The following is a 19,714-nucleotide window of genomic DNA, read 5'->3' on the forward strand; positions in this document are numbered from 1 at the left end:
ATGCTTAAGAAGAGTGAGACTTTGAGCTGCTTTCAATTGAAAACAAGGACAGAAAAGCACAGATGACATGAACATACTTCCGTCCTCAAGCCAGGACTATTCAAAAGTGGGAACTGCCAAAGGCAAGAGGACAGCATTGTTGTGCACCATTCCAAGCAATTCTGCTTTTCTCCACCAGATAAACTACATTAAAAAAAGAAAACCTGTCTTGAGTTGGCATGACACCAACACACCAGCACTAATCCATGCAGGCAGGCACAAAACCAGGGCACTACTGTTTCACTGCAGAGCACAACTCATTCACAGAGCTATTCCTCATATCCTGCCAGGGTTCTCAGAATTGTAACTATTTCTTTTGATGCAGGAAAAGTCCCCCATGCCATTCCTAGAAATGAGCATTCTGACAAATATCTACATCCTGCCAGTGCTCAGGAATCGAGGTTAGAAGAATGGAGGGAGATAAAAACAAACAAATACAAATGTATACACTGAGTCTTTTGCCCAGTTAGGGCGTCATCTGGAAGGCAGACATTTCATAATACATGTCAAGAATCAAGTTCTTGGGTTTGTTTTTTTGGGGCTTTGGGTTGTTGTGGTGGGGTTTGTTTGTTTGTTTTCTGTCAACTATTTTAACTGCAGTTGGCTTCAAGGCCTGTGCAATGTAACCACATCTCTTATTTCAAAATTAATTACTAGCTAATTGCTGCTTCTTTGCAGAAAATAATTACTTTCCTAAGGTTTTGTTTTTCTTCCTTCCTTATGGGAGGGGAAAGGATGGAAGGATCAGAGGAAAGAAGTGCTCCAGCATTCCAAGCTCAGCAGCTTAAGCCCCCAGTGCTGGGAAGAGCTGGTGTGACAGCTGGGCAAGCACCTCTGAAAGCTACAGCTCTAGTCCCAGGTGAAGGTAAAACCCCTGGAAGGTTTTAAAAACAAAATGGCAGCAGCTCCAGCCCTGAGCTGAGCACACCAGCAGCAAAACCACATTCCTTTCTCCTGGTGCTCACTCAACCTGCCACTGCATTCTTACCCAGCCTTTCCCAGCTCACACTCCATGCCTTTCTAAACAGGGACAGAGCTGCCCAGTAGCAGTTCTTTTACTGCTACAGTAAAACTCTCTTACCCAACACTATTAAACATTTAAGAGGAAGCAGCAGCGACAGCAAAAGATGAAGAAATTTTGAAAGTTAGCGAGATTTTCTCAACATCAAAATTTACAAAACTATGACTAAACAAATCTACTTCTGCACACTGATATTGCATCTGCAACTTTTTAGTGACTGAAGCTGCTAAATAATCCATCCCTCACTGCTAGTAAAAGGCCTCCAGCTCCCTCAGAGAAGTCCCAGTTTATATGTCACAGAGTTTAATTAAGCAAGAGGTCTTGGCCCCATACAATCCCCCAGGACCAAGAGGTGGCCAATGCAGGCTGGTTCAGCTGGAAGCAGGTGGCTGCCGCCAGGCTGCATCTCCACCAGACCCGGTGACACCACATGCAGCTGCCTCATATTGGCCCCACCAGCACTTCCCACAGGTATAACAGGAACAAAGACCACAGCACCGAGTCCCACAGTCTCTGATGTGGCCTCTGAATCTCGCAGCACCGTGGAGATAACCCATCTTCTATAATGAGCTGTATTTGGTTTAGAAAGTGTAAAAACCTGCTGAACCTCTCATTGCTTGAAGCCACAACTCCAACCGCGACACTGCAGTGGTGCACTCCTTCTTCCCCTAACATCCCCCAGATATTCATTCTATTCCCTTCTGACAGGCAAGCTCATTTGGCAATCACATCATGCCTGCTGTATTTTCAGAACAAATCACAAGCCCCCGTTCGAGACTCGCTAACGCAGCCCCAGACCAAGGGGTCTGGGCGGGCTGCCGGGGCAGGTCTGCTGAGCAGCAGAGGGGCTCTCCCTCCGTGTTTGCCTCCCAGGGCAAGGGCACGGGGGCAGCACCAGGTGCGAACGCCGCGCCGGCATTCCCCGTGACACAGTGCCCTCCGATGGCCGGACACCAGACGCAGCGCGGCAGCGCCAGGGCCCGTCCCCGCGGCACAACAGCCCCGCTGCTCCCTGCTACCCCTGCACGGCACCGGCCTCGGAACACCGCCCCTTCACCCCTTCTTTTGATACAAACCATCTTTGCATTAAACTGCATTAAACTGGGATTTACGTAGTGCCAGTAACAGTGGCCAAAACACACCTATAACTTATTAAAAGCAGGTTTAAAATGCAAGCTTTTATAAAAATCCATTGACCTACTGAGAACCACAGACTATTAATTTTGTTACTATGTCACAACAAGCAGATATGCAAGCCCTTTCACTTTTGGAATGCTTCCTTATCTGGACTTTTTAATCATCATTTAAAGTTTTACGTGCTGTCCCTGGGAAGCCAATGCACTTAGCATCTATAAAACCTATTCAGATTCTTTTTTCCATTTAAAAAAATCAATAAAAGAGTTACTATGCTGAACTGCTTATTACTAGGCACTGTGTCACTGCTGTGACCAAGGGAGGCCCCTGCTCACACTCTGATGACAGAGTTATGCTTTTATATAACCAGAGTATTCAGAGCAGAAAAAACAGACCTCTCTTGTTAAAAAGCCTGTGCTGCCAGCCTTGCTCACGGAAGGTGCAGCTTCCCAGGAACTCGAAAGGTTTTTCTGTGTAAAAGCCTCCTGGCTCCACATCAGCATCAGGCTGAGCTGGAGCTGGCAGAGGCACCTTTGGAGACAGCTCTGCCTGTCCCCCCTGACAGCTGGGGTTCAGCAGAGCCAGCTCTGCTCCGACCTGCTCCTCCTGCCTGGCACCCACAGCCATGCCCTTGGGAAGGCAGCTGTCCATCCGTCCATCCATCCACCCACCCATCCATCTAGCACTCCCCTCATGCCATTAGGCCCAGTCCTCCAGAAGCCAGGCTGGAACCCGTGCCAGGAAGGGACACAGCTCAAGGGCTGCCCCTTGGACACCATCCTGGCAGGGGCCCTGTGGGCTCTGGGGACCCCTGGCCTCACCACTGCGGTGCAGAAGCAGCATGAGCGGCAGGAGATGGTCTCACCATCCAGGCAATGCAGCAGGAAACAAAACCTTCTATCTCATTGCAACCCCCTAGAACACAATTCCTCACAATCAGGCTGATTTAAAAAACTTCTGAATTGCTTAAAATGCAAAGTAGAGAAATCCAACACTGAACTCCACGAGGTCACTGCTGTGTCATCGAGTCATGCAGGAGAGGAAAAATGGAGCCTTTTCCCTTCATAATAACTCGAGTTAATTGGTAAGTGGTGCGATAACACGTTCCTTTTCAAGCCTTCACAGCCCCATCTCACCAAGGCACCAAAACTTACCCAGATGAACTTCATTAACATGACATTCAAGTAGTGGGAATGAGACACAATCCACCAGGAACATGCAAACACAAGCCACAACAGCCAACTTCCCACAGGCCCTATCTGGAAGCAGTGTGCAGAAAAGGAGATGTTTCATCCACTGTATTGAAGCCATATACACCTTGTCACCTCCTGGCCCAAGATGTACTTCACCACAAAATCATTGTGGCAAACCTTATTTTTACTCTTCACGCTGACAAAGTGCAAACAAGCCTACACAGGAACTCACCCCACCCACAGGTACCATTTCCATCACACCTGAAAACTGCTTTTGCTTGTATTTACCGAAAGCACATCTCATTAAAGGCCAAGTACCACCAAGTCTCCTGAGGCCTCAAAACCCTTCAGGACTCACTTCTCACGCGTGATGCTTTCCCCAGTACAGTACACAAGAATTAAGATGAGGAAAAAAAGGTTGAGCTGCAGTGACTACATCCACGACTATTTATTTTAAGGCATATATAATTATATCTCATGCATCAAGATGTTTTCATGAACATAAGCTTCTTTTTGACAATTTCTAATGCATGACAAAATGTCATCTCAGTAGGAAGCTTGTAATTTCAGTTTATTCAATCATAAGTCGTGGAAGTTGAACAGAACTTGAAAAGAGAAGAATGCTGGGATTGGAGAGAGCATTTTCACATAAAAACCTCTTTCTCGTTTGCATTTTAAGATATAAAAAATGCTCTTTGCTCAAAGATCTTTTCTGAAGACACATCATTTATTCAATCAAGTGTGACACAAGAAGCTGCAAGCTCTTCTTCCATCCAAGCACTGAGGAAGGGGAAGGGAATACTTGAGGGAACTTTGTTTTGACTGGGCAACATTCAGTTTCAGGACCCTCAAGAAACTCAAACTGAAATGAGAGGTGTACCTCTCTAAGGGACACATTGTTTCCTCTCCTCTTACAGGAAAAACAAAGAAATCACAAAAAAACCCAATCAAATGCGGCAAAAAAGTAAATTATATTTGCATAATTACTCCAGTAACTCCTAACACTCAAAGGTCGTGATGTATCCCCTGGTTCAGCAGCTCTCTGAACAAAGGAAGGCCAGAGGCTGGGGGAAGCCACCTGCTCCTTGGGCTGGTGCTGCTAGGTTCCCTCGTTGTGTCCCTGCTCCCCAGGACAGTGTCTCCTCAACAGGTGCCACCCCTACCCAGGGGGACAATGGCCACGCAGCACCGGGCAGAGCGAGGAGTGCTGTGTAGGACCAGAAAGGTGCTCAGCTCCTGCGGAGTGCAAGTTTTTACACACACTGGTGCATGAGCACCTGAGCTTCCAGCAGAATATGTAAATACAATTCCCAGAATGACAGGCTGGTTGAGGTCAACAGGGACCTCTGGAGGTGATCTGACCCACCTCCTCACCTGAGCTAGAGCTGCTGCCCAGCCCCATGTGCAGATGGCTTCTGGGTAGCTCCAGGGATGGAGCTCTGCCACTGCTCCAGACACCCTGTGCCAGTGCTAGTCACCCTTGCGGGCGAAAATTCATAGGAAGTTAATTTGATTTACAGCTCAATTTAGCTAATAGATGAATCTAAAATGTTTATAGCTCACGTTTACAAGAGGCAGATTTATGAAAACAAGGTCTGAAGAACAATGCAGTCTGTCAGAAGCTAAAAGCAATAGCTGTCATCTGTGACTCAGAGTCCTGAACTACCAAGTGTCTTAACACCCATCAGAGGCTTTGAACAAATCCAGAACAGATGTCCATCCTGAAGGTATCCACTGAGTTACAGCTGGTTGCAGAGACTAATGCAGGCACTAACTCTGCAAGCACTCAAACATATGCTTAAATTAAGACATGAAGTAGGCCTACTGCCATGCTCATTGACTGTGCAAGTGGAATTTAAGCCTGTGCTTAATTATTTGTAAAAGATATTACTATTTTTATGGGAAGCCATTAAGCAAGTCTAGCTTACATTTAAATAACTACTCTTTCCAATCAGCAAATGTGCTAGGAGAGATAGTCCAACGCCAGGCCTACTTCAAGCCCTGCACAAAGTGTACAACCAAACTGTATTTCAAACTAAGGTAGGAACAAAGAGAAATTAATAGCCTAAAAATGCCCCCACACATGATTTGGCCTCTCAAGACTAGCAAAGAGATTTTGCGTTTCAGAACAAAGAAACAAGCCAAGTCCAAGCCTCTGCTAATGGGAAGCCAGAGTGCAATGAGGCTGTATCCATCCCTGCCTTTCTCCACCACTCCTTAGGTTCACCTTTAATGACACAGCCACACACCTCTGGTGGATTCTGCCCCTTCAGTGCTTTCCTTTGCCCACACATTTAGCACAGGCTGGACAACGGTTTAGCCTCTTCCAATATGGAACTTATAGCCCTTCCAGGCTACTGGGGCTATTAGAATACTGAACCCCTCCTCCCCCATGCCCTTCCTCACCCTGTCCCTCTTTCTTCCCCCCCTATGTCCATTTACAGTCTCCTGTCATATTTTTAGATGTTCTGTCCTGCCAAGTGTCCTGCACCATCACAATCTACAGCAACACAGAAAACAAAGAACCTGTCCATTATGGGTCACCGTGGGAAGAGCAGAGCCTTGCTTTTCTGAGCAGCGCTTTCAAACAGCTCATTTTTATCTTGGGAGGAGAGCAACAGACCCCTCTTCTCCCCTGGACAGCCGTGCCCACCCTCCAGCAGGCCGTGTCCCAGCACCAGCTGGGATGTGGGCAGCTCGGCAGCAGCTGCCCCTGCTTTCCTGAGCAGGGGGGAGCGGGGTGCTGGGCACCACAGCCGGCGGCTGCGCGCCTCCCTCCAGCGAGTCCCTCTGTGCTCTCGTTTCTCTTTAGCATTCTGTGCAAGTAGCAGCATATGCCGAGGAAGGAGGCAGGGACAAAAGATACCGGCGAGTTCACACACACCAGGAAAGCAGCAGCCAAGACTCCAGAGCTATGCTCTCAGGCACAGATTTGGGACACAGCAGGATGGCTCACAGGTCTCCCTTGTCCTCACAGATCCTGCTTGCTAATACACCCTGACACCATGCATCCATCACCAAGGCAGGGTTCTGAGGTGCCCAGGCTAGGACAGCCAGCCCTGCTGCCCTGGTTGCTCCTTCAGCCCATGCAGGCCCTCCAGCCCCCCAGGACAGGCCACGCAGGCTGCTCAGCAGAGAACCCCGGTTACCTGGAGGGTCAGGAGGCTGAGAAGGGTTCCTACACACAGGAGCCAGCTGCCCCGGGGACTCTGACAGCCCCGGCTGCTGTCAGATAGCCTTGTGAAGGCTGATGAGCAACCCAGGGAGAAGAGTCTCCCCCGATCTTGTGATTCCCATCTGAAACACCCAAGGCTCTTGCAATGCACTCTCTTCTCCCCCACCTTCACACACACACAGAGGATTTTAAATCAGACTGTGCTCATAGCTTTATAAATCAACAAAAGCAGAACGAACCACCCCTGCTTCACAAAAACACCCACTCCAGCCAAAGAACCTCCTTTCCAATTGGAACAAAATGGTACAGTCATCGAGATTTGGTGCCCATTCAAATATAATAGGTAATAAAACTGCCTGGCAGCCTTTACAGTCAGAAGATTATTTTTTATGCCAGTTTCTTCTGTACCACCAAAAGACCGATAGTCCTTCTTGTTTATTTCCATAAAACCAGAGATAACGTTATTATTCTTCACTCCTGTAAAACTACAACCCAGGCAAGAAATATACCTGACACTGATAGCCTGTTCCCATCACACAGCAGTAACACAGCTTGTCTCTTTTCTGATGCTTTATTACACTGTCTACTAAGAGAAAGGAGCACCTCAGCAAGGCAATGACACAAAAAAGGGTATAAACTACAATTTTTAACACACACATAAGATCAAATGGACTGTTCTGCCCGTGCATATTTGATTTGTCCGCGCTGCATATGGCTCTGCAGCAGACATCAGCGGGTAAGGCCAGCACGCGGTGATTAGCTATCACCAGTCCTACCTACTTTATCAAGCTCCATCTGCATTAGGCACCAGGCTGCGTTTGGCACCAGCCCCGGCCCCAGACGGGGCGGAGGGACCGGGGGGCAGCCTCCCCCACCGGCCCGGCCCCTCCCGGGGACACCGGCAGAGCCGCGCTCCCCGCGGCCGCCCCCAGCCCACACCTCCGCCGGCAGCCCCGGCTCTTTGTTCGCCGCCAGCCCCCGTCGGGTGGCGGCGAGGAACCGGGCACGGCAACGGGACAGAGCCCTGGACACGCTCTGCGGCCACAACCGTATACCGGCCGCCGGGGAACGGCGGGGGAAGCCCCGGCCCCGCGGCGAAGCGCCCCGCTCCGCCCCGGCAACTCGGGCCCGGGGCGAACGGGGGACTCCAGCGGCCCCCCCGGTTCCCTCCGCGGAGCTCGGGGCCGGGCGGCCGCACCTGCCGGGGCTGCGGCTGCCGCCGCTCGCCGGGACCCGCCGCCACGTCTTCCCCAGCGCTGCCGGGCGGGGGTGGGGGGCGCGGAGGCCGCGGGGCGGGGCGGGCCGGGCCGGCCGCCCTCCCGCACCGACCCTCGACCTTCGCCCGGCCGGCGGGGGCTGCCCGTGGGGCCGGGTCCCCGCCACCGCCGCCATGGCGATGGGGCGGCCGGGCGAAGGGCGCCTGTCACCCCGCGGCGGGCGGGGCCCCGCGCCCCGCACACACACACACACCCCCGCCAACGCCCACGGCCCGGCCGCGGAGGCTCCCGAGCCCCCTCCCGCCGCGCCTCGACCCACCTCGTCCTCGGAGAGCCCGTAGACCGGATCCACCGCCGTCGCCATGGAGCCGCTGCGCGGGGCGGCCCGCTCGGTGCCGCTCCCGCCCGGGGCTTCGCGGGGGCGCCGCGGGCCCGGCCCAGGGGAGCCGCTGCCGCCGCCTCCTGCCGCCGCTGCCGCCGCTCCTCGCCCGCGGGCGGCGGAAGGCGTCCGCCGGGAGCCGAACGCCGGCGGGAAGGGGCCGGGGGCGGTGCTGCCCGGGGGCGGCGCTGGGGCCCGCCCGCACTGCCGCCGCGGGCTGGGGCTGGCGGCGGCCGCAGGAACACGCCTCTCCGCGGCGGGGAGCCCCGGCGGCCCAGCGGGGCGGGGAGAGACCCGGGCCCGCCCAGTGGCGGAGGCGGCGGCCGGGGGCGGGAAGCCCTGCCGGGCCGGGCCGGGCCGGGCCGGGCCGATTCGCTGCCGCCGTGCGGAGGGGCAGGAGGGAGGCACCGGGCGGCACCGGGGGCAGCGGGGGCAGCGCTCCCCTCAGCTGCGCCTCAGCTGCCCCGCGCGCCCTCCCCTCAGCTGCCCCGCGCGGCGGCTGCGGCGGGAACGGCGCGAGGAGCGAAGGGTCGAGAAGCGGCGCGAGGCGCGAAGGGTCGAGAAGCGGCGCGAGGCGGGGGCGCGAGGCGGGGGCGCGGGGCGGGGGCGCGGGGCAGCCCCGGGCACGCGCAGCCCCGGGCACGCGCAGCCCCGGGCACGCGCAGCCCCGGGCACGCGCAGCCCCGGGCACGCGCAGCCCCTCGTGCCTCCGCCTGTGGTTCCTGCTCCTTCCCCGGCCCGGCCCGGCCCGGCCCGTCTCGCTAACGACCTGTCGGCGCCGGCGCTGCCGCAGCAGCGGCTGCCGAGCCCCGCTCCCCACGGGGCCGGCTCGGGCCCGTCCGTGCTCCCGCGCGGCTGCCGGCGGTGCTGCTCCCGTTACTTCCCGGTGCGCCTGGAAACCCCTCCCGCCCCCCCAGGTTTGGCCGCAGCCCGGCCCGCCCGTGGCCGCCCAGCGCGGCGGGGCTGCGCTCGGGCCCCGGGAGCCGGCACCCGCACCGCTGCCCGCCCTGCCCGTGTCCCCTGCTCCGCCCGCTGCCGCGAAGCACCGGGGGGACCAGGGCAGGCACATGGCAAATAGCGGGGACAGTCGCCACCAGCAGAACCGGTCGCCGTGGCTCGGTGACTGTTCTCCCCTTACTGTGCTTTTACAGCAAAGGGCGAATTGGCCACTTACAGAAAATCATGGCTGGAGGAGCTTTCGACTAACAGAGAGTCCAACCTCTATGTTCAGGTATCTTCTTACACCTGTTTTATGCTCCACAGAACTGAGGGGAAAGGGAAATAGGAGATGCCTTTTCCTGGAGAGATTCCCCAAGCAGCCTGTAAGCCAGAAAGGCTTTTTTGCAGCCTTTACAAAAGCTCTTCCGGAGGAAGGGGGGATTTGACCTCTGCCCAGACAACAGAGCACCAGAGCTGAAATGGCAAGCTGCTAAAGTGCAGCTTATGAAGGCATTAGCCTTTGTACTCACGTGAATGTCTCCTGGTCATAAACGACACAGGATGTAGCTAATAACTGGCACAGGAGGCCAGGTCTTCCCCAGCACCAGCTGAGGACCTGTTGGGGTGTCCCCTCAAAGGGTCAGGTCCGAAGGAGCACTGGGCAATAGGCTCACTCAGCTGTTCTTGTGTCAAAGTAAAGTCAGTTTGATTCTTTCTCCTGAGCTCAGTAGATCATTCTCAGATCCAGAGCTAGATTTTTTCCCATGCTTTTAGATCATCTACTTCAATACCTTAACAGAAGCAGCTCCACCTCCTCTCATCCCCCGGATGCCACTGGCAGTCAAGATTCCCCATCATTCCCTCCCTGAGGGCCTTTCTCTTCAGTTTCCTCTGTCTTGCTTTAACTCTTCATATCACAGCTTCAGAGCTCTGAGCAGGAGCATAAGTCACCCCAGGCTTTCTCTCCAAAGGCTACTTCTGCGATATCCAGTTTGCCACAAGCCCTGCCCCATCACTGGGGTCTGACCACAGGCCACAGTAAACTGAGCCCAAACCTTCTGAAGGGCTAGCTCTGGGAATTCAGGTGGTACTTGGGAGGATTGCAGGATTACTTGCAGTATTTTCAGAAACTTGTCTCAGCTCTTTGCAGCTTGAATCTTTCAGTATCAGCAGCAGAGACCATGAGCTGTAACTGGAAACTATTAGGAAGCTGGCATGGACTATCATGAACATTTATATTCCTGAAGCACAGAATGAAAAGGAAACAGCTGGCTCTAATTCAACGGCTGTAACTGGACTGTAATCCAAACACTGTAAAGCTGTGGTTCATGGAAGCTCCAGTCTGGATTCTTTCTGCAAGGCAGGGCCACAAAGGGTGAGCCCTGCCAGGCCACCTCCAAACCACAGCGGTGGCTCCTCCCTCCCAGGCAGCAGCAGCATCACACCGTGCTCCCATCAACAGGCTGTCCCCTGGGGACAATCCGTGTGTGCACGGGCTGAATGGAAGGATCTCTGATGACAGAGCAGAAAATTAGTACTCTCTGCCACTAGCACATTGGCCTTATTGGATTGTAAAGCTTTAGTATCAAATCTGTGATGGAGATTACTTGTTTATTTGCTAGGGAGTATTACATGCATAATTCCTCTTTGGAATTGTATTTAGAATAATGGATGGCCCTGGAGAGATGTAATTCATTTGAGAATGCTGACATCAGAAGTGTCTAGGTGCACCTCAGATGATTCATGACTGGCCTCTTTATATGACAAAAGCCCATTAATAATGTAACATTTTCAGGGGAAAAAATAGATTAAATATATATAATGGACAGCAGCTTTCCATTAAAGATGGAGCTTCACACAAGTGTGTAGCACGGGATGCAGCAGGGAGTGGTGGGGAGGGACACAGGCCCCCTTGGCAGGTGGCACCAGGAGGTGCAAGGAGGGGAGCTCCTATACCCACACAGGCACCTGCCCTGGCAGCCACCCAGGCTGATGGTCCTTTGGAACCTCAGCAGTGGCCCCAGCCAAGCCTGCAGCTCCATGCCAAAAGGCAGAGGGGCTTTCCTCCCATCCAGCTGGTGATTAGCTGCTGGCTGGAGCTGAAGGGTGATCTGGTAATTCCTTTAGCCTCATCAGCCCGAGAGCAGAGTTGTTCCATTCACATAAATCCCTAATCCATTCCTAAATCTCTCTAAACGCTTCCTCAGCAACACCCCCAGCAGCAAGGTACCCTGGGGGGCTGCACACCTGCATAAGAGCCTTTCTGCCTGCTCTTCCCACCCATTCTTCTACTCATACTAAATAGCCAAATAATGCCAGGAGGCAATTCTCTGTAGAAAAAGGGAAAATACTTTATCTGCTTTCCTGCATCGATCTGCAATCCACTGGCTTTTAATTCCCTGATATGGCAAATAGAAGTCATAAAAACATCTGAGCACGTGCCCATTTTTAGCTTCCTATCCCTTCTCTTTAGAGCAGGGCAGAGCAAGAAGATAAGAGGAACTACTACTAACATGCTTTTCCCTTGTGTTGTGGAAATCCCAATGGCATTATCATCATAGTCTAAGATGGGAGAAAGAAAGGACAAGCTTGGCCTGAAGAGACACAACAGATGGTCCAAAGGGCAAGAAGAGCAGGAGATGCTTTCTAAAGAGCTCTTTGCTGGGCACATACACAAAAGTTGTTTCAGGCTGCTCAAACATGAACCAACTCCAGCTGAAAAACTGTGTTGCCACAGTGAGTTTAAGAGCTCTGCTGAGCAAAGGGCTCCAATCCCACGTGCTGCTTTTTATTTGAGTACCACCTGCCTGCTTCGACCTGGCTGTGCAGCTTCAGCATCAAGACTGGATCATCTCCATCAAGTTCAACGCTATGGGCAAAATGAATTTACATCTGTCTTCATGACATGTGTCCTCCAGCATGTATCAACCTGCAGGGACAGGGAGAAGCAAACTCTTGTAAGAGATGTAACTGTTCCTTAAGATCCAGACCAGCCCCAAAAAACACTAAAAATGAAAGTTGCATCAACCTTCAATATATTCAGTATTACTCAGTGAGGTTTTTATTCATTTAAATTACTAATAAATAATACGCACTCTTGGGATATTTTGTAGGTATTCTGTTTGGCAGCGTGGTCTCCCTCATCATCCAGACACTACCAGATAACAGTAACCACTGATTTCACCCTTCTGTGGCTGCCTCCTTCATCTTTACTCTCTCACCTATTTAAATCATCATTTTATGGGGCCAGGGACTGGCACATCATGTGCTCGTACATTGCTAAGAGAAAAGGGGCCACTGCAAACAGGCATGAAACAATTCCATGCAGTAGGAAGCCTGGCACCACAGCAGACGTGTGGTTAACCCAGGCATGGTGCAATATGAGCAGCACTGGGGCACCCAATGTTTTGCTCAGGAAAGTGTTAATGTGTCTTTTTTTTTCCCTTGGTATTACAGTGTAGATGCTCCAACATCCTCCAAGTGCAGCAGGGGTTGTTTTCCTGCTTCCCAATGCCAAGTGGCAGAGCATATTTCACACAATGGCTTTCAGTGGGAAGGGCCAGAACTACCAGCTTTGGAGGGAATTCACAGGGCATTTCTGGCCATCCAGCAGTCCCCTGTTGGGTGACAGACTGCTGAGCAGAAAAAAACAGGAAATAGCTTGTGTGTTCTTATCAGGTACCAATGTATAACATGGGAAAATAAAGGTCACAACAAACTGGTGAACAGGAAACTCCTCACACTGGGTTCAGTACAATCTTAAAGCCCTGCTTGTGGAGTTCACTCTATCCCAGTGTATACAAAGCATCTTCCACATCTCAAGCAGATATTTTAAATCTCTTCCTCAGAATGTGTGATAAGATTAAGAGAAATGCTCTCAGGCATTTATCACTTGTTCCCTGTCTGTTTCAATTACTTTCTTCTGTATACTCTGAACATTAGTTTTGTAATATACTTCTTTACTGCACTGCAGCATCAATGTTTTTGTATATTAGATATATATTTTTTTAGTTTCATTTTTAGCTCGGATTGAAATATTATACCGTGCTCTAACTTTTATATTAATACTGGTCTTAGATATTTCTATATATTTTCTAGATATTTTTTCTAGTTTTTCCACAATGAATCAATGATAGTTGATCTCACAGTCTATGAGCTATGGACTCCTCCAGTGTGAGAAATATTGCAGCCTCATTGTGCTTCAGGTGAATTATTTCCAATTATAATGATTGTAATTACAATAATTACAATTAAACTTTTTTTTTCTGGTTCTTTAATTAATGAGAAAACACTTATGGGAGGTTCATGACATATTCTCCCATTTTCAAACAGTTGTATCAGATTTCATGCAGTAAGCAGATTTTACTTTTCAATCACCTCAGCTCTGCATTTTATTGCTGCTTGTTTCTACAGTTCCATTTTTATGGACCCAGGGATGGAATTCATCTGACCTAGTCACTCAGGGATCCTTTTATCCCCAACAGAGAGAAACAGGAGCTTTTGAAATGCAATTCATCTCATCATGCAGAAGCAGACATCTGAAAAAAGTCAAATGAATGTTACCATGGAAGTGCCTTTCTCTCTGTTGACTGTAAGAAAGCCCAAGGCAATGAGCTCCAACAAAGGCAGCCACGTCACAGGCGTCCAGCTGCAGGTGGGAAGGGGACTTCATAGTGTCCTTCACAGACAGCCTAGATTCACCTGACCTACTTTTCATAATTTTCAAAAACTAAATGCAATAAGAATGCATTTCCCTACAACATGTTGAAATTTGAGGATGCAACATGGAGAATTTCAACTCCACTTCTTACCAAGTAGAACAGCAACCCACCTGGCACCTGAACAGCAGTTCATGCAGAGAGAAACAGAGGCAGAGTGTCAGGCCCTTTCCTCTTGTCTGTGCCTGCAGGACAACCTTCCCTCCTTGTCACTTAGACGGTGTCACATTAGCAGGCAGCAAGGAAATGCAGGTGACAGCAAAGCTTTCCCTCAGAGCAGAGCAGGTGCCACCACTGCCTGGCCACAGCTCAGCCAAACACTGACATGCTCTGGGAAGCAGGAGGGGGCTGCAGAGTGTGGTGAAGCAGCAGCTTCTGCATTTCTGTGCTCCCTCAGGGCCCCAGGACTGACTCCTTTGGGTTTTTACACTAACAATTCACAAGCTATTCTGTATCAATTGCACCTATGAATGAAACAAAAGCCTGGTGAACAGGCCGAAACACTGCAAAAGCTTTGCTGTTTCCACTATTTCAGCCATTACACCCTGCAAAACTTCACCATTGCCATTATTTGTGGCTGTTATTTTTTTCCTGCTGGACTCTCCTGTACCAGCTGGTACTCAAATACTGTGAGAAGCTACTCAGAGGGTAACATGGCAGTGTGTGGACTTTACACTGTAAATCCCTAGTACTTTTAATCATCCATTGACAGCAGACACAAAAAAAAATCTAAATGAACCATGATCTGCACAAACGCAGATGGTCTGGGGTTTCTACAATTGGCTTGAACAGATTAACAGAGCCTCAACCTAAGCAGAAAATGCTCTTTGGGTAATCAGGTGGATGCTTCCTCGGCTTACCAAGCAGCACCATGATCATCAGCTGCTGCCAGTCCGTCCAAAGCGGCACGTTACAGCCTTCCCTGGGAGCGGCCGCTGCGCAGCGGCTGCTCCCGGAGCGCGGGGAGTCCCGCGGCAGCGCAGGAGCTGCGCAGCAGGAGGCAGCGGGGACCCAGCGCCGAGCTGAACCCCTGCCCGGCCTGCACAAGTGGCCCCTTGCTTCTCCTGCGGGAAATAGTTACTGCTTTTCTGCAGCGAAGGTCTTTGGTTCCACCGGGCTGTGCGGAAGGGCCGGCTCCCGGGATGGGGCAGGAGCAGCGCTCCCTGCAGCCTCCCGGTACCGACACCCCACCCGGCGGGGTGCGAGCTGCGGGTCCGTCTTTGTCATTCCTGTGACTTTTACATGATGACTGCACTTCAGTGGTTCCAAAGGGAATTTAAAAACCGTTCCGTTCACAGCGTCTTGCTACTTCAGCTGAGCTTAACAAATCGTAACAGTAATAATGGAAAGCTACAGATTTTATCCTACTGTCTTTTCAGTCCTTAGTTTATAACAGAATTTCATTATTTCCACAGAGGAGAACATAAATCTACCTCACAGTGAGCCAAAAGAAGCTGTTTACAGACACATTGCAGCTTGGTTCAGGATTTAATGTTGCTACCAAACAATCTTTCGCTCAAAAAAAAGGGCTTTTCTCTCTGTAGAGCTTGTCAAAGGTGATAGTTTTCTCCTTTTTCCAGAAAAAAAAAATCATAAGGAATGTTAATATTTTATCAGGTTTATGTTTGAATGACACCATTGCATCTATATGTTCAGTATCTCTCTTTCTTAAAGCATTACTAAAACATCTAGGGGGTGAATACGAGTCTGAACACAGAAACTGGTTCTGAACATAAAAGATTAGCTATTTAAAAACATGTTAGTATTTTGTACTGTATTACTGAAAACGTCACGGAAAACTCCTCAAGGCTATAAATCAAGTTGAATGGAACTCCCACAAAACACAAACAGCTTTCAATTTCTTAGTACCAAGTAACTTCTCAGTCTGTTCCCTTCTGGTTTCATTACTTCATGTGCACAAAGCAGCAAGCTCTGGGCCTGTATCAAGATACCCTTTTTCAGAGGTTTGTGGCACAGTGGGGTAAAAATACCCAAGAGAAAGAAAAGTGCCAAACGTTGTTGGGACTGGACTGAGTGTCCTCTAGTTACGGTAACATCGTGTGTCCACCAGTTAAAAATCCCACACTAACACTTTAGCTGAATGTCACCAGCAGGTGATGGTAAAGTATGAAATAGCTTTGGGTGACATCAGCTGAGGCTCCAGAGTAGCCACTTTTCAAGCCAATCCATTTCATTAGTATTACCTTCTAAATGCAAAGGGTGGCTTGATCTCACCTCTGTGCTAGGCTTCACCATCCCTGAAGCCAGTGGAATTTGTCTGTCTCCAGTGGCAGAAAGGCCTGACCTGGCTCTTGACTAGGCTAATTGTGACTCGGTTTCCAGTAACAATATCATACTTCAGGCATGAGCAAGATTCTTGCCCCTCCTTGAACAGGATTTTACTGTGTTGTAACACTTGGGATGTCTGTCAAACAGGCAGGGGCAGAAAGTGCTGATACATGATACACAAAGATCTGCTTTCATAACTTCCTACCCAATGTCAGCAGTGATGCAGAATTATCAAAACTATTTCCAAAGTAAAACACATCATTTCTGTTCTTGCCTCAAGATCCAGCACAGGGCTGATGGAGCCAGTGTCACCAGAGGAGAGGCAACAGAAGCAGGCAGCTGCCAGCAAAGGAAGCAGGAGCAGCATTTCCAGCAGCAGCCTCAAGCCCCCCCAGCTCCTCAGCTGCAGCCTGCCCTGCCAAGCCCCAGTGCTGGGCCCTGGTCCCCCAGGCTCCCACCAACCCATCTGGTGCCTCTCCACTGGACAGCTGGCCTGTCATGGGACCAGGAGCTGACTCAGGGGTGACAAGAAGGTGGATTAAACACAGATATAAGGAAAACAGTGCAGAGAACACTCAGATGTATTGCAAAAATATGTTTTCTTGAGAAATTACCAGAAGAGAATCAGTGGGGCAGCCACAACCTCCCTGGGCAACCTATTCCAGCACCTTCCTACCCTCATGGTGAAGGATTTCTTCCTGATGTCTAACCTTAATCTCCCCTCTTTCAGTTTAAAACCATCACCCTTGTCCAATCACTGCCCTCTCTGGTGAAAATTATATACTTTTAAAATTACTAATAAATATAATCTACCATAAGTCACCTAAGATCAACCATTTTATACTTTTTTTCTTTCACTTCTAGTTCATTTCAACAAAGCATTCATTCTGCAAGTTGTCTCTCCTCTCATTAACTGCTTTATTCAATGGCCAAAGAAACTTTGTAAAATTCATATTGATCTACTTTGCTTATAGGTAATGTAGGAATATTCAGGAAAAGTGAGTTGGCTCTGAGCTGAGGGACAGAGCATTGCCGGGACAGAGCAGAGGCTTTTCTTCTGTCTTGGTAATCAGGCTGAGAATGTCTCACCTTGCTTAGTCCATGGGAAATGCAAATATCATGAGATTTGTTATGCAAACTCTTTCTTTTGCTTGGATTTCATGTTCTGTGTTTAACAAACCTTGGTGTTGTTCAGATGAATGTGGTACTGTTAATCCCAGGCAGACACCCCCGGGGAGAAAAAAACCTGAAACCCTTATGGAAAAGTGATGAAAAGTAAAGTTTCTCAAATTTACACATCCTGTCAGACTCTCCCAGCAATGCTGGGGTCTAAGCTCCACATGCCACTCACCAGTGTAGGCTGGCAGTGGGTGAGGGACAGCATCCAATGGACCAGGAGAGATCTGGTGGTAGACTGAGGCTCAGCAGCTGCTCAGGCTGAGGGAGGAAAACAGCAGTTCCCAGTGAGTCACACAGGACACTCACCTGGCACTGCCTGATTCAGGACTGTGGCCTCTAATCTCGGTGGCATCTGCAGAGCAATGCAGTCTCTCCTGTCACACCACCCTGGGCATGTGCCACACCACATGCCACCCCTTGCATTGCATCCTGCCCCAGCCTCCCTGTCCTTGCTGATGCTCTTTGTACCATTCACCCCTCCTGGGGGGAAAAACCCAACCCCACAGGGCTGGTGTCATTAACATTCAGGCTCATCTAGTTTGGTGTCCTGTCTCTGCCCGTGGCCAGCAGCAAACACCAAGCAAGCAGGGACACTTCCAGTGCCTCCCAGCAGACTGCAGCTCAGGGCTTCCTGAGGACAGTCTGGATCTGTGTATTTTGTAGCCTTTGACAAGTTTTGCTTCTCTGAATGGGTCAAAATCCTTTTTGAACCTATGCAAATTTGTTGGCACTATTCTGGAATAATGAATTCCAACTACTGTATAAAAAAAATACCTCCTTCTGTTTACTTCTCTATGATTTTAACTATTTAAGTTTATTTCTCCCGTTTCTTATATTATGGTTAATAGGTTAATATGGTTACTAGAGCTTCTATACCACCCAGTCTTGTCTTGTGTTATTATGATGTTATATTTCACTTAACAAATCTGTTTTTCTCTCCTTCCCTCTATTGGACAAAATCTAAAATTTGGGAGACACAACCTTTTACCTGAGGAAGTTGGCTGTTTATCCAGGCTGCTTTGCTCTTTTCAAAGTTTCTTTCAAATCAGAAATATACCCTTAAATTATAATTCAGCTTTTTGAAAAACAATATCCACCCTGCCTGTGTGCAGTCTGCCCTCCTGATTCTTCTTTTTAACTACCTTTTCTACCAGCTCTCTAGTTTTGTGTAGCTCCTCAATGGGAAAGTCCACCAATGGGTCTCTCTCTGCACCTGTAAAGTGCTCAGTCTCAGTACACTGGGTCACTGGGTGACCTTCAAAAAAAATCAGCATTTTTCATTCTTAGCAGTGCTGACCTCGGTCTTGACTTAAAAATAAGAAGAGGCTCCTTTTCTCCAGTGTGTTCATATAAAGCTGATGGAAAGAATTGTGGTTTAGATCCTGGAACTTTTTTATTTCTCTGTAAAGCATCATGTATGGTTTTCAGGTTAAGTAGAAGATACAAGATGGACAATGTCATGAACTGTGTGCTCAAGTACCATGTTGAATGCATTATAAGACTGAAAAGCAGATAAGAAGATGTTGCTTGATTCTATCGCCCTTCTAGTAGACAGCCTGGAGCTCAGTTATCTCCCTTTTTAGTTTCCACATGAAAGGCTTTTCTACTCCTAAACCAGACAACTACTTTCTACATTTTTAGCTGCAGAGCATCCATAGCCTAATTTAGAACACAGGTGAAAACAGCAACTCACCAGATAAGCCTCTCACTCTTCTAGTCTCTGCTGTGTGCAGGATGCATTTATTCCCCGTGCAGGAAAGGACTTGAGGACAGAGGACACCCTCGTGACTGTCCCTGGGCATCACTTCTACCCAGCTGCACAGGCACAGCACTGGCCAAAACCTTTAAAAGAGAACAAGCAGGATTCCTGTGAATGACTGCAACAGAACTGAGAACAATCCAGCTTCACCTTTCACAGTAACAACTCCCTTCTTATCAATCTCCTGTCCCTTTCCATCAGAGTGCAGCAGGGAGGCAGGTGACCCGCCCATTAGGACCAATGACTGAGAAATGGCAAGTCTGCTTCTGCCAGATCCAACAGCCAGGTCACAAGTGATGGCAAACGTTCTGTTCAGCATGGATCTAGGGTCCTGGGGGCAAGCACGTGGTTCAAGACTGAAAATACACCATAGCCAAGCCAGTCGTTATTTAAAAACTCTCCTGGTCTCCTGCATTTTATGGCAAATGCATAACTTGTATCTATGGAGATGGCTACTCAGCTGCTGTGATAAATCTTGCCCAAAAGCCATTATTTGCCTTAAGAGGCTGTGCTTCAAGGCCATGATGTGCAACCATAATTTGTTGTCCCTTGGGTTATGAATAAATTTTGGAGGCCACCTGCCTTCTTAATCCCCTCATTTTTTATTTTTTTTTTTTCCCCATAGCACAACCTCTTTTCCCCCTCCTAGCCCATTACAGGTTGTGCTCTTGG

At 49.7% G+C, this 19,714-nt stretch overlaps 1 protein-coding gene across 1 annotated transcript in view; it reads right to left on the minus strand.

Moving 5' to 3' along the window:
- Window positions 1-8,284, minus strand: part of NEDD4L (NEDD4 like E3 ubiquitin protein ligase) — a 135,830-nt gene extending 127,546 nt beyond the window's left edge. Inside the window, exon 1 of the mRNA XM_051642208.1 lies at window positions 8,099-8,284. Coding sequence (XP_051498168.1) covers window positions 8,099-8,143 — 45 coding nt within the window. The 5' untranslated portion in view covers window positions 8,144-8,284. The remainder of the gene's footprint in view (window positions 1-8,098) is intronic.
- Between the last annotated feature and the right edge of the window lie 11,430 nt (window positions 8,285-19,714).

The sequence above is a fragment of the Apus apus genome, chromosome Z (genome assembly GCF_020740795.1).
Source record: "Apus apus isolate bApuApu2 chromosome Z, bApuApu2.pri.cur, whole genome shotgun sequence".
Classification (NCBI taxonomy): Eukaryota; Metazoa; Chordata; class Aves; order Apodiformes; family Apodidae; genus Apus; species Apus apus.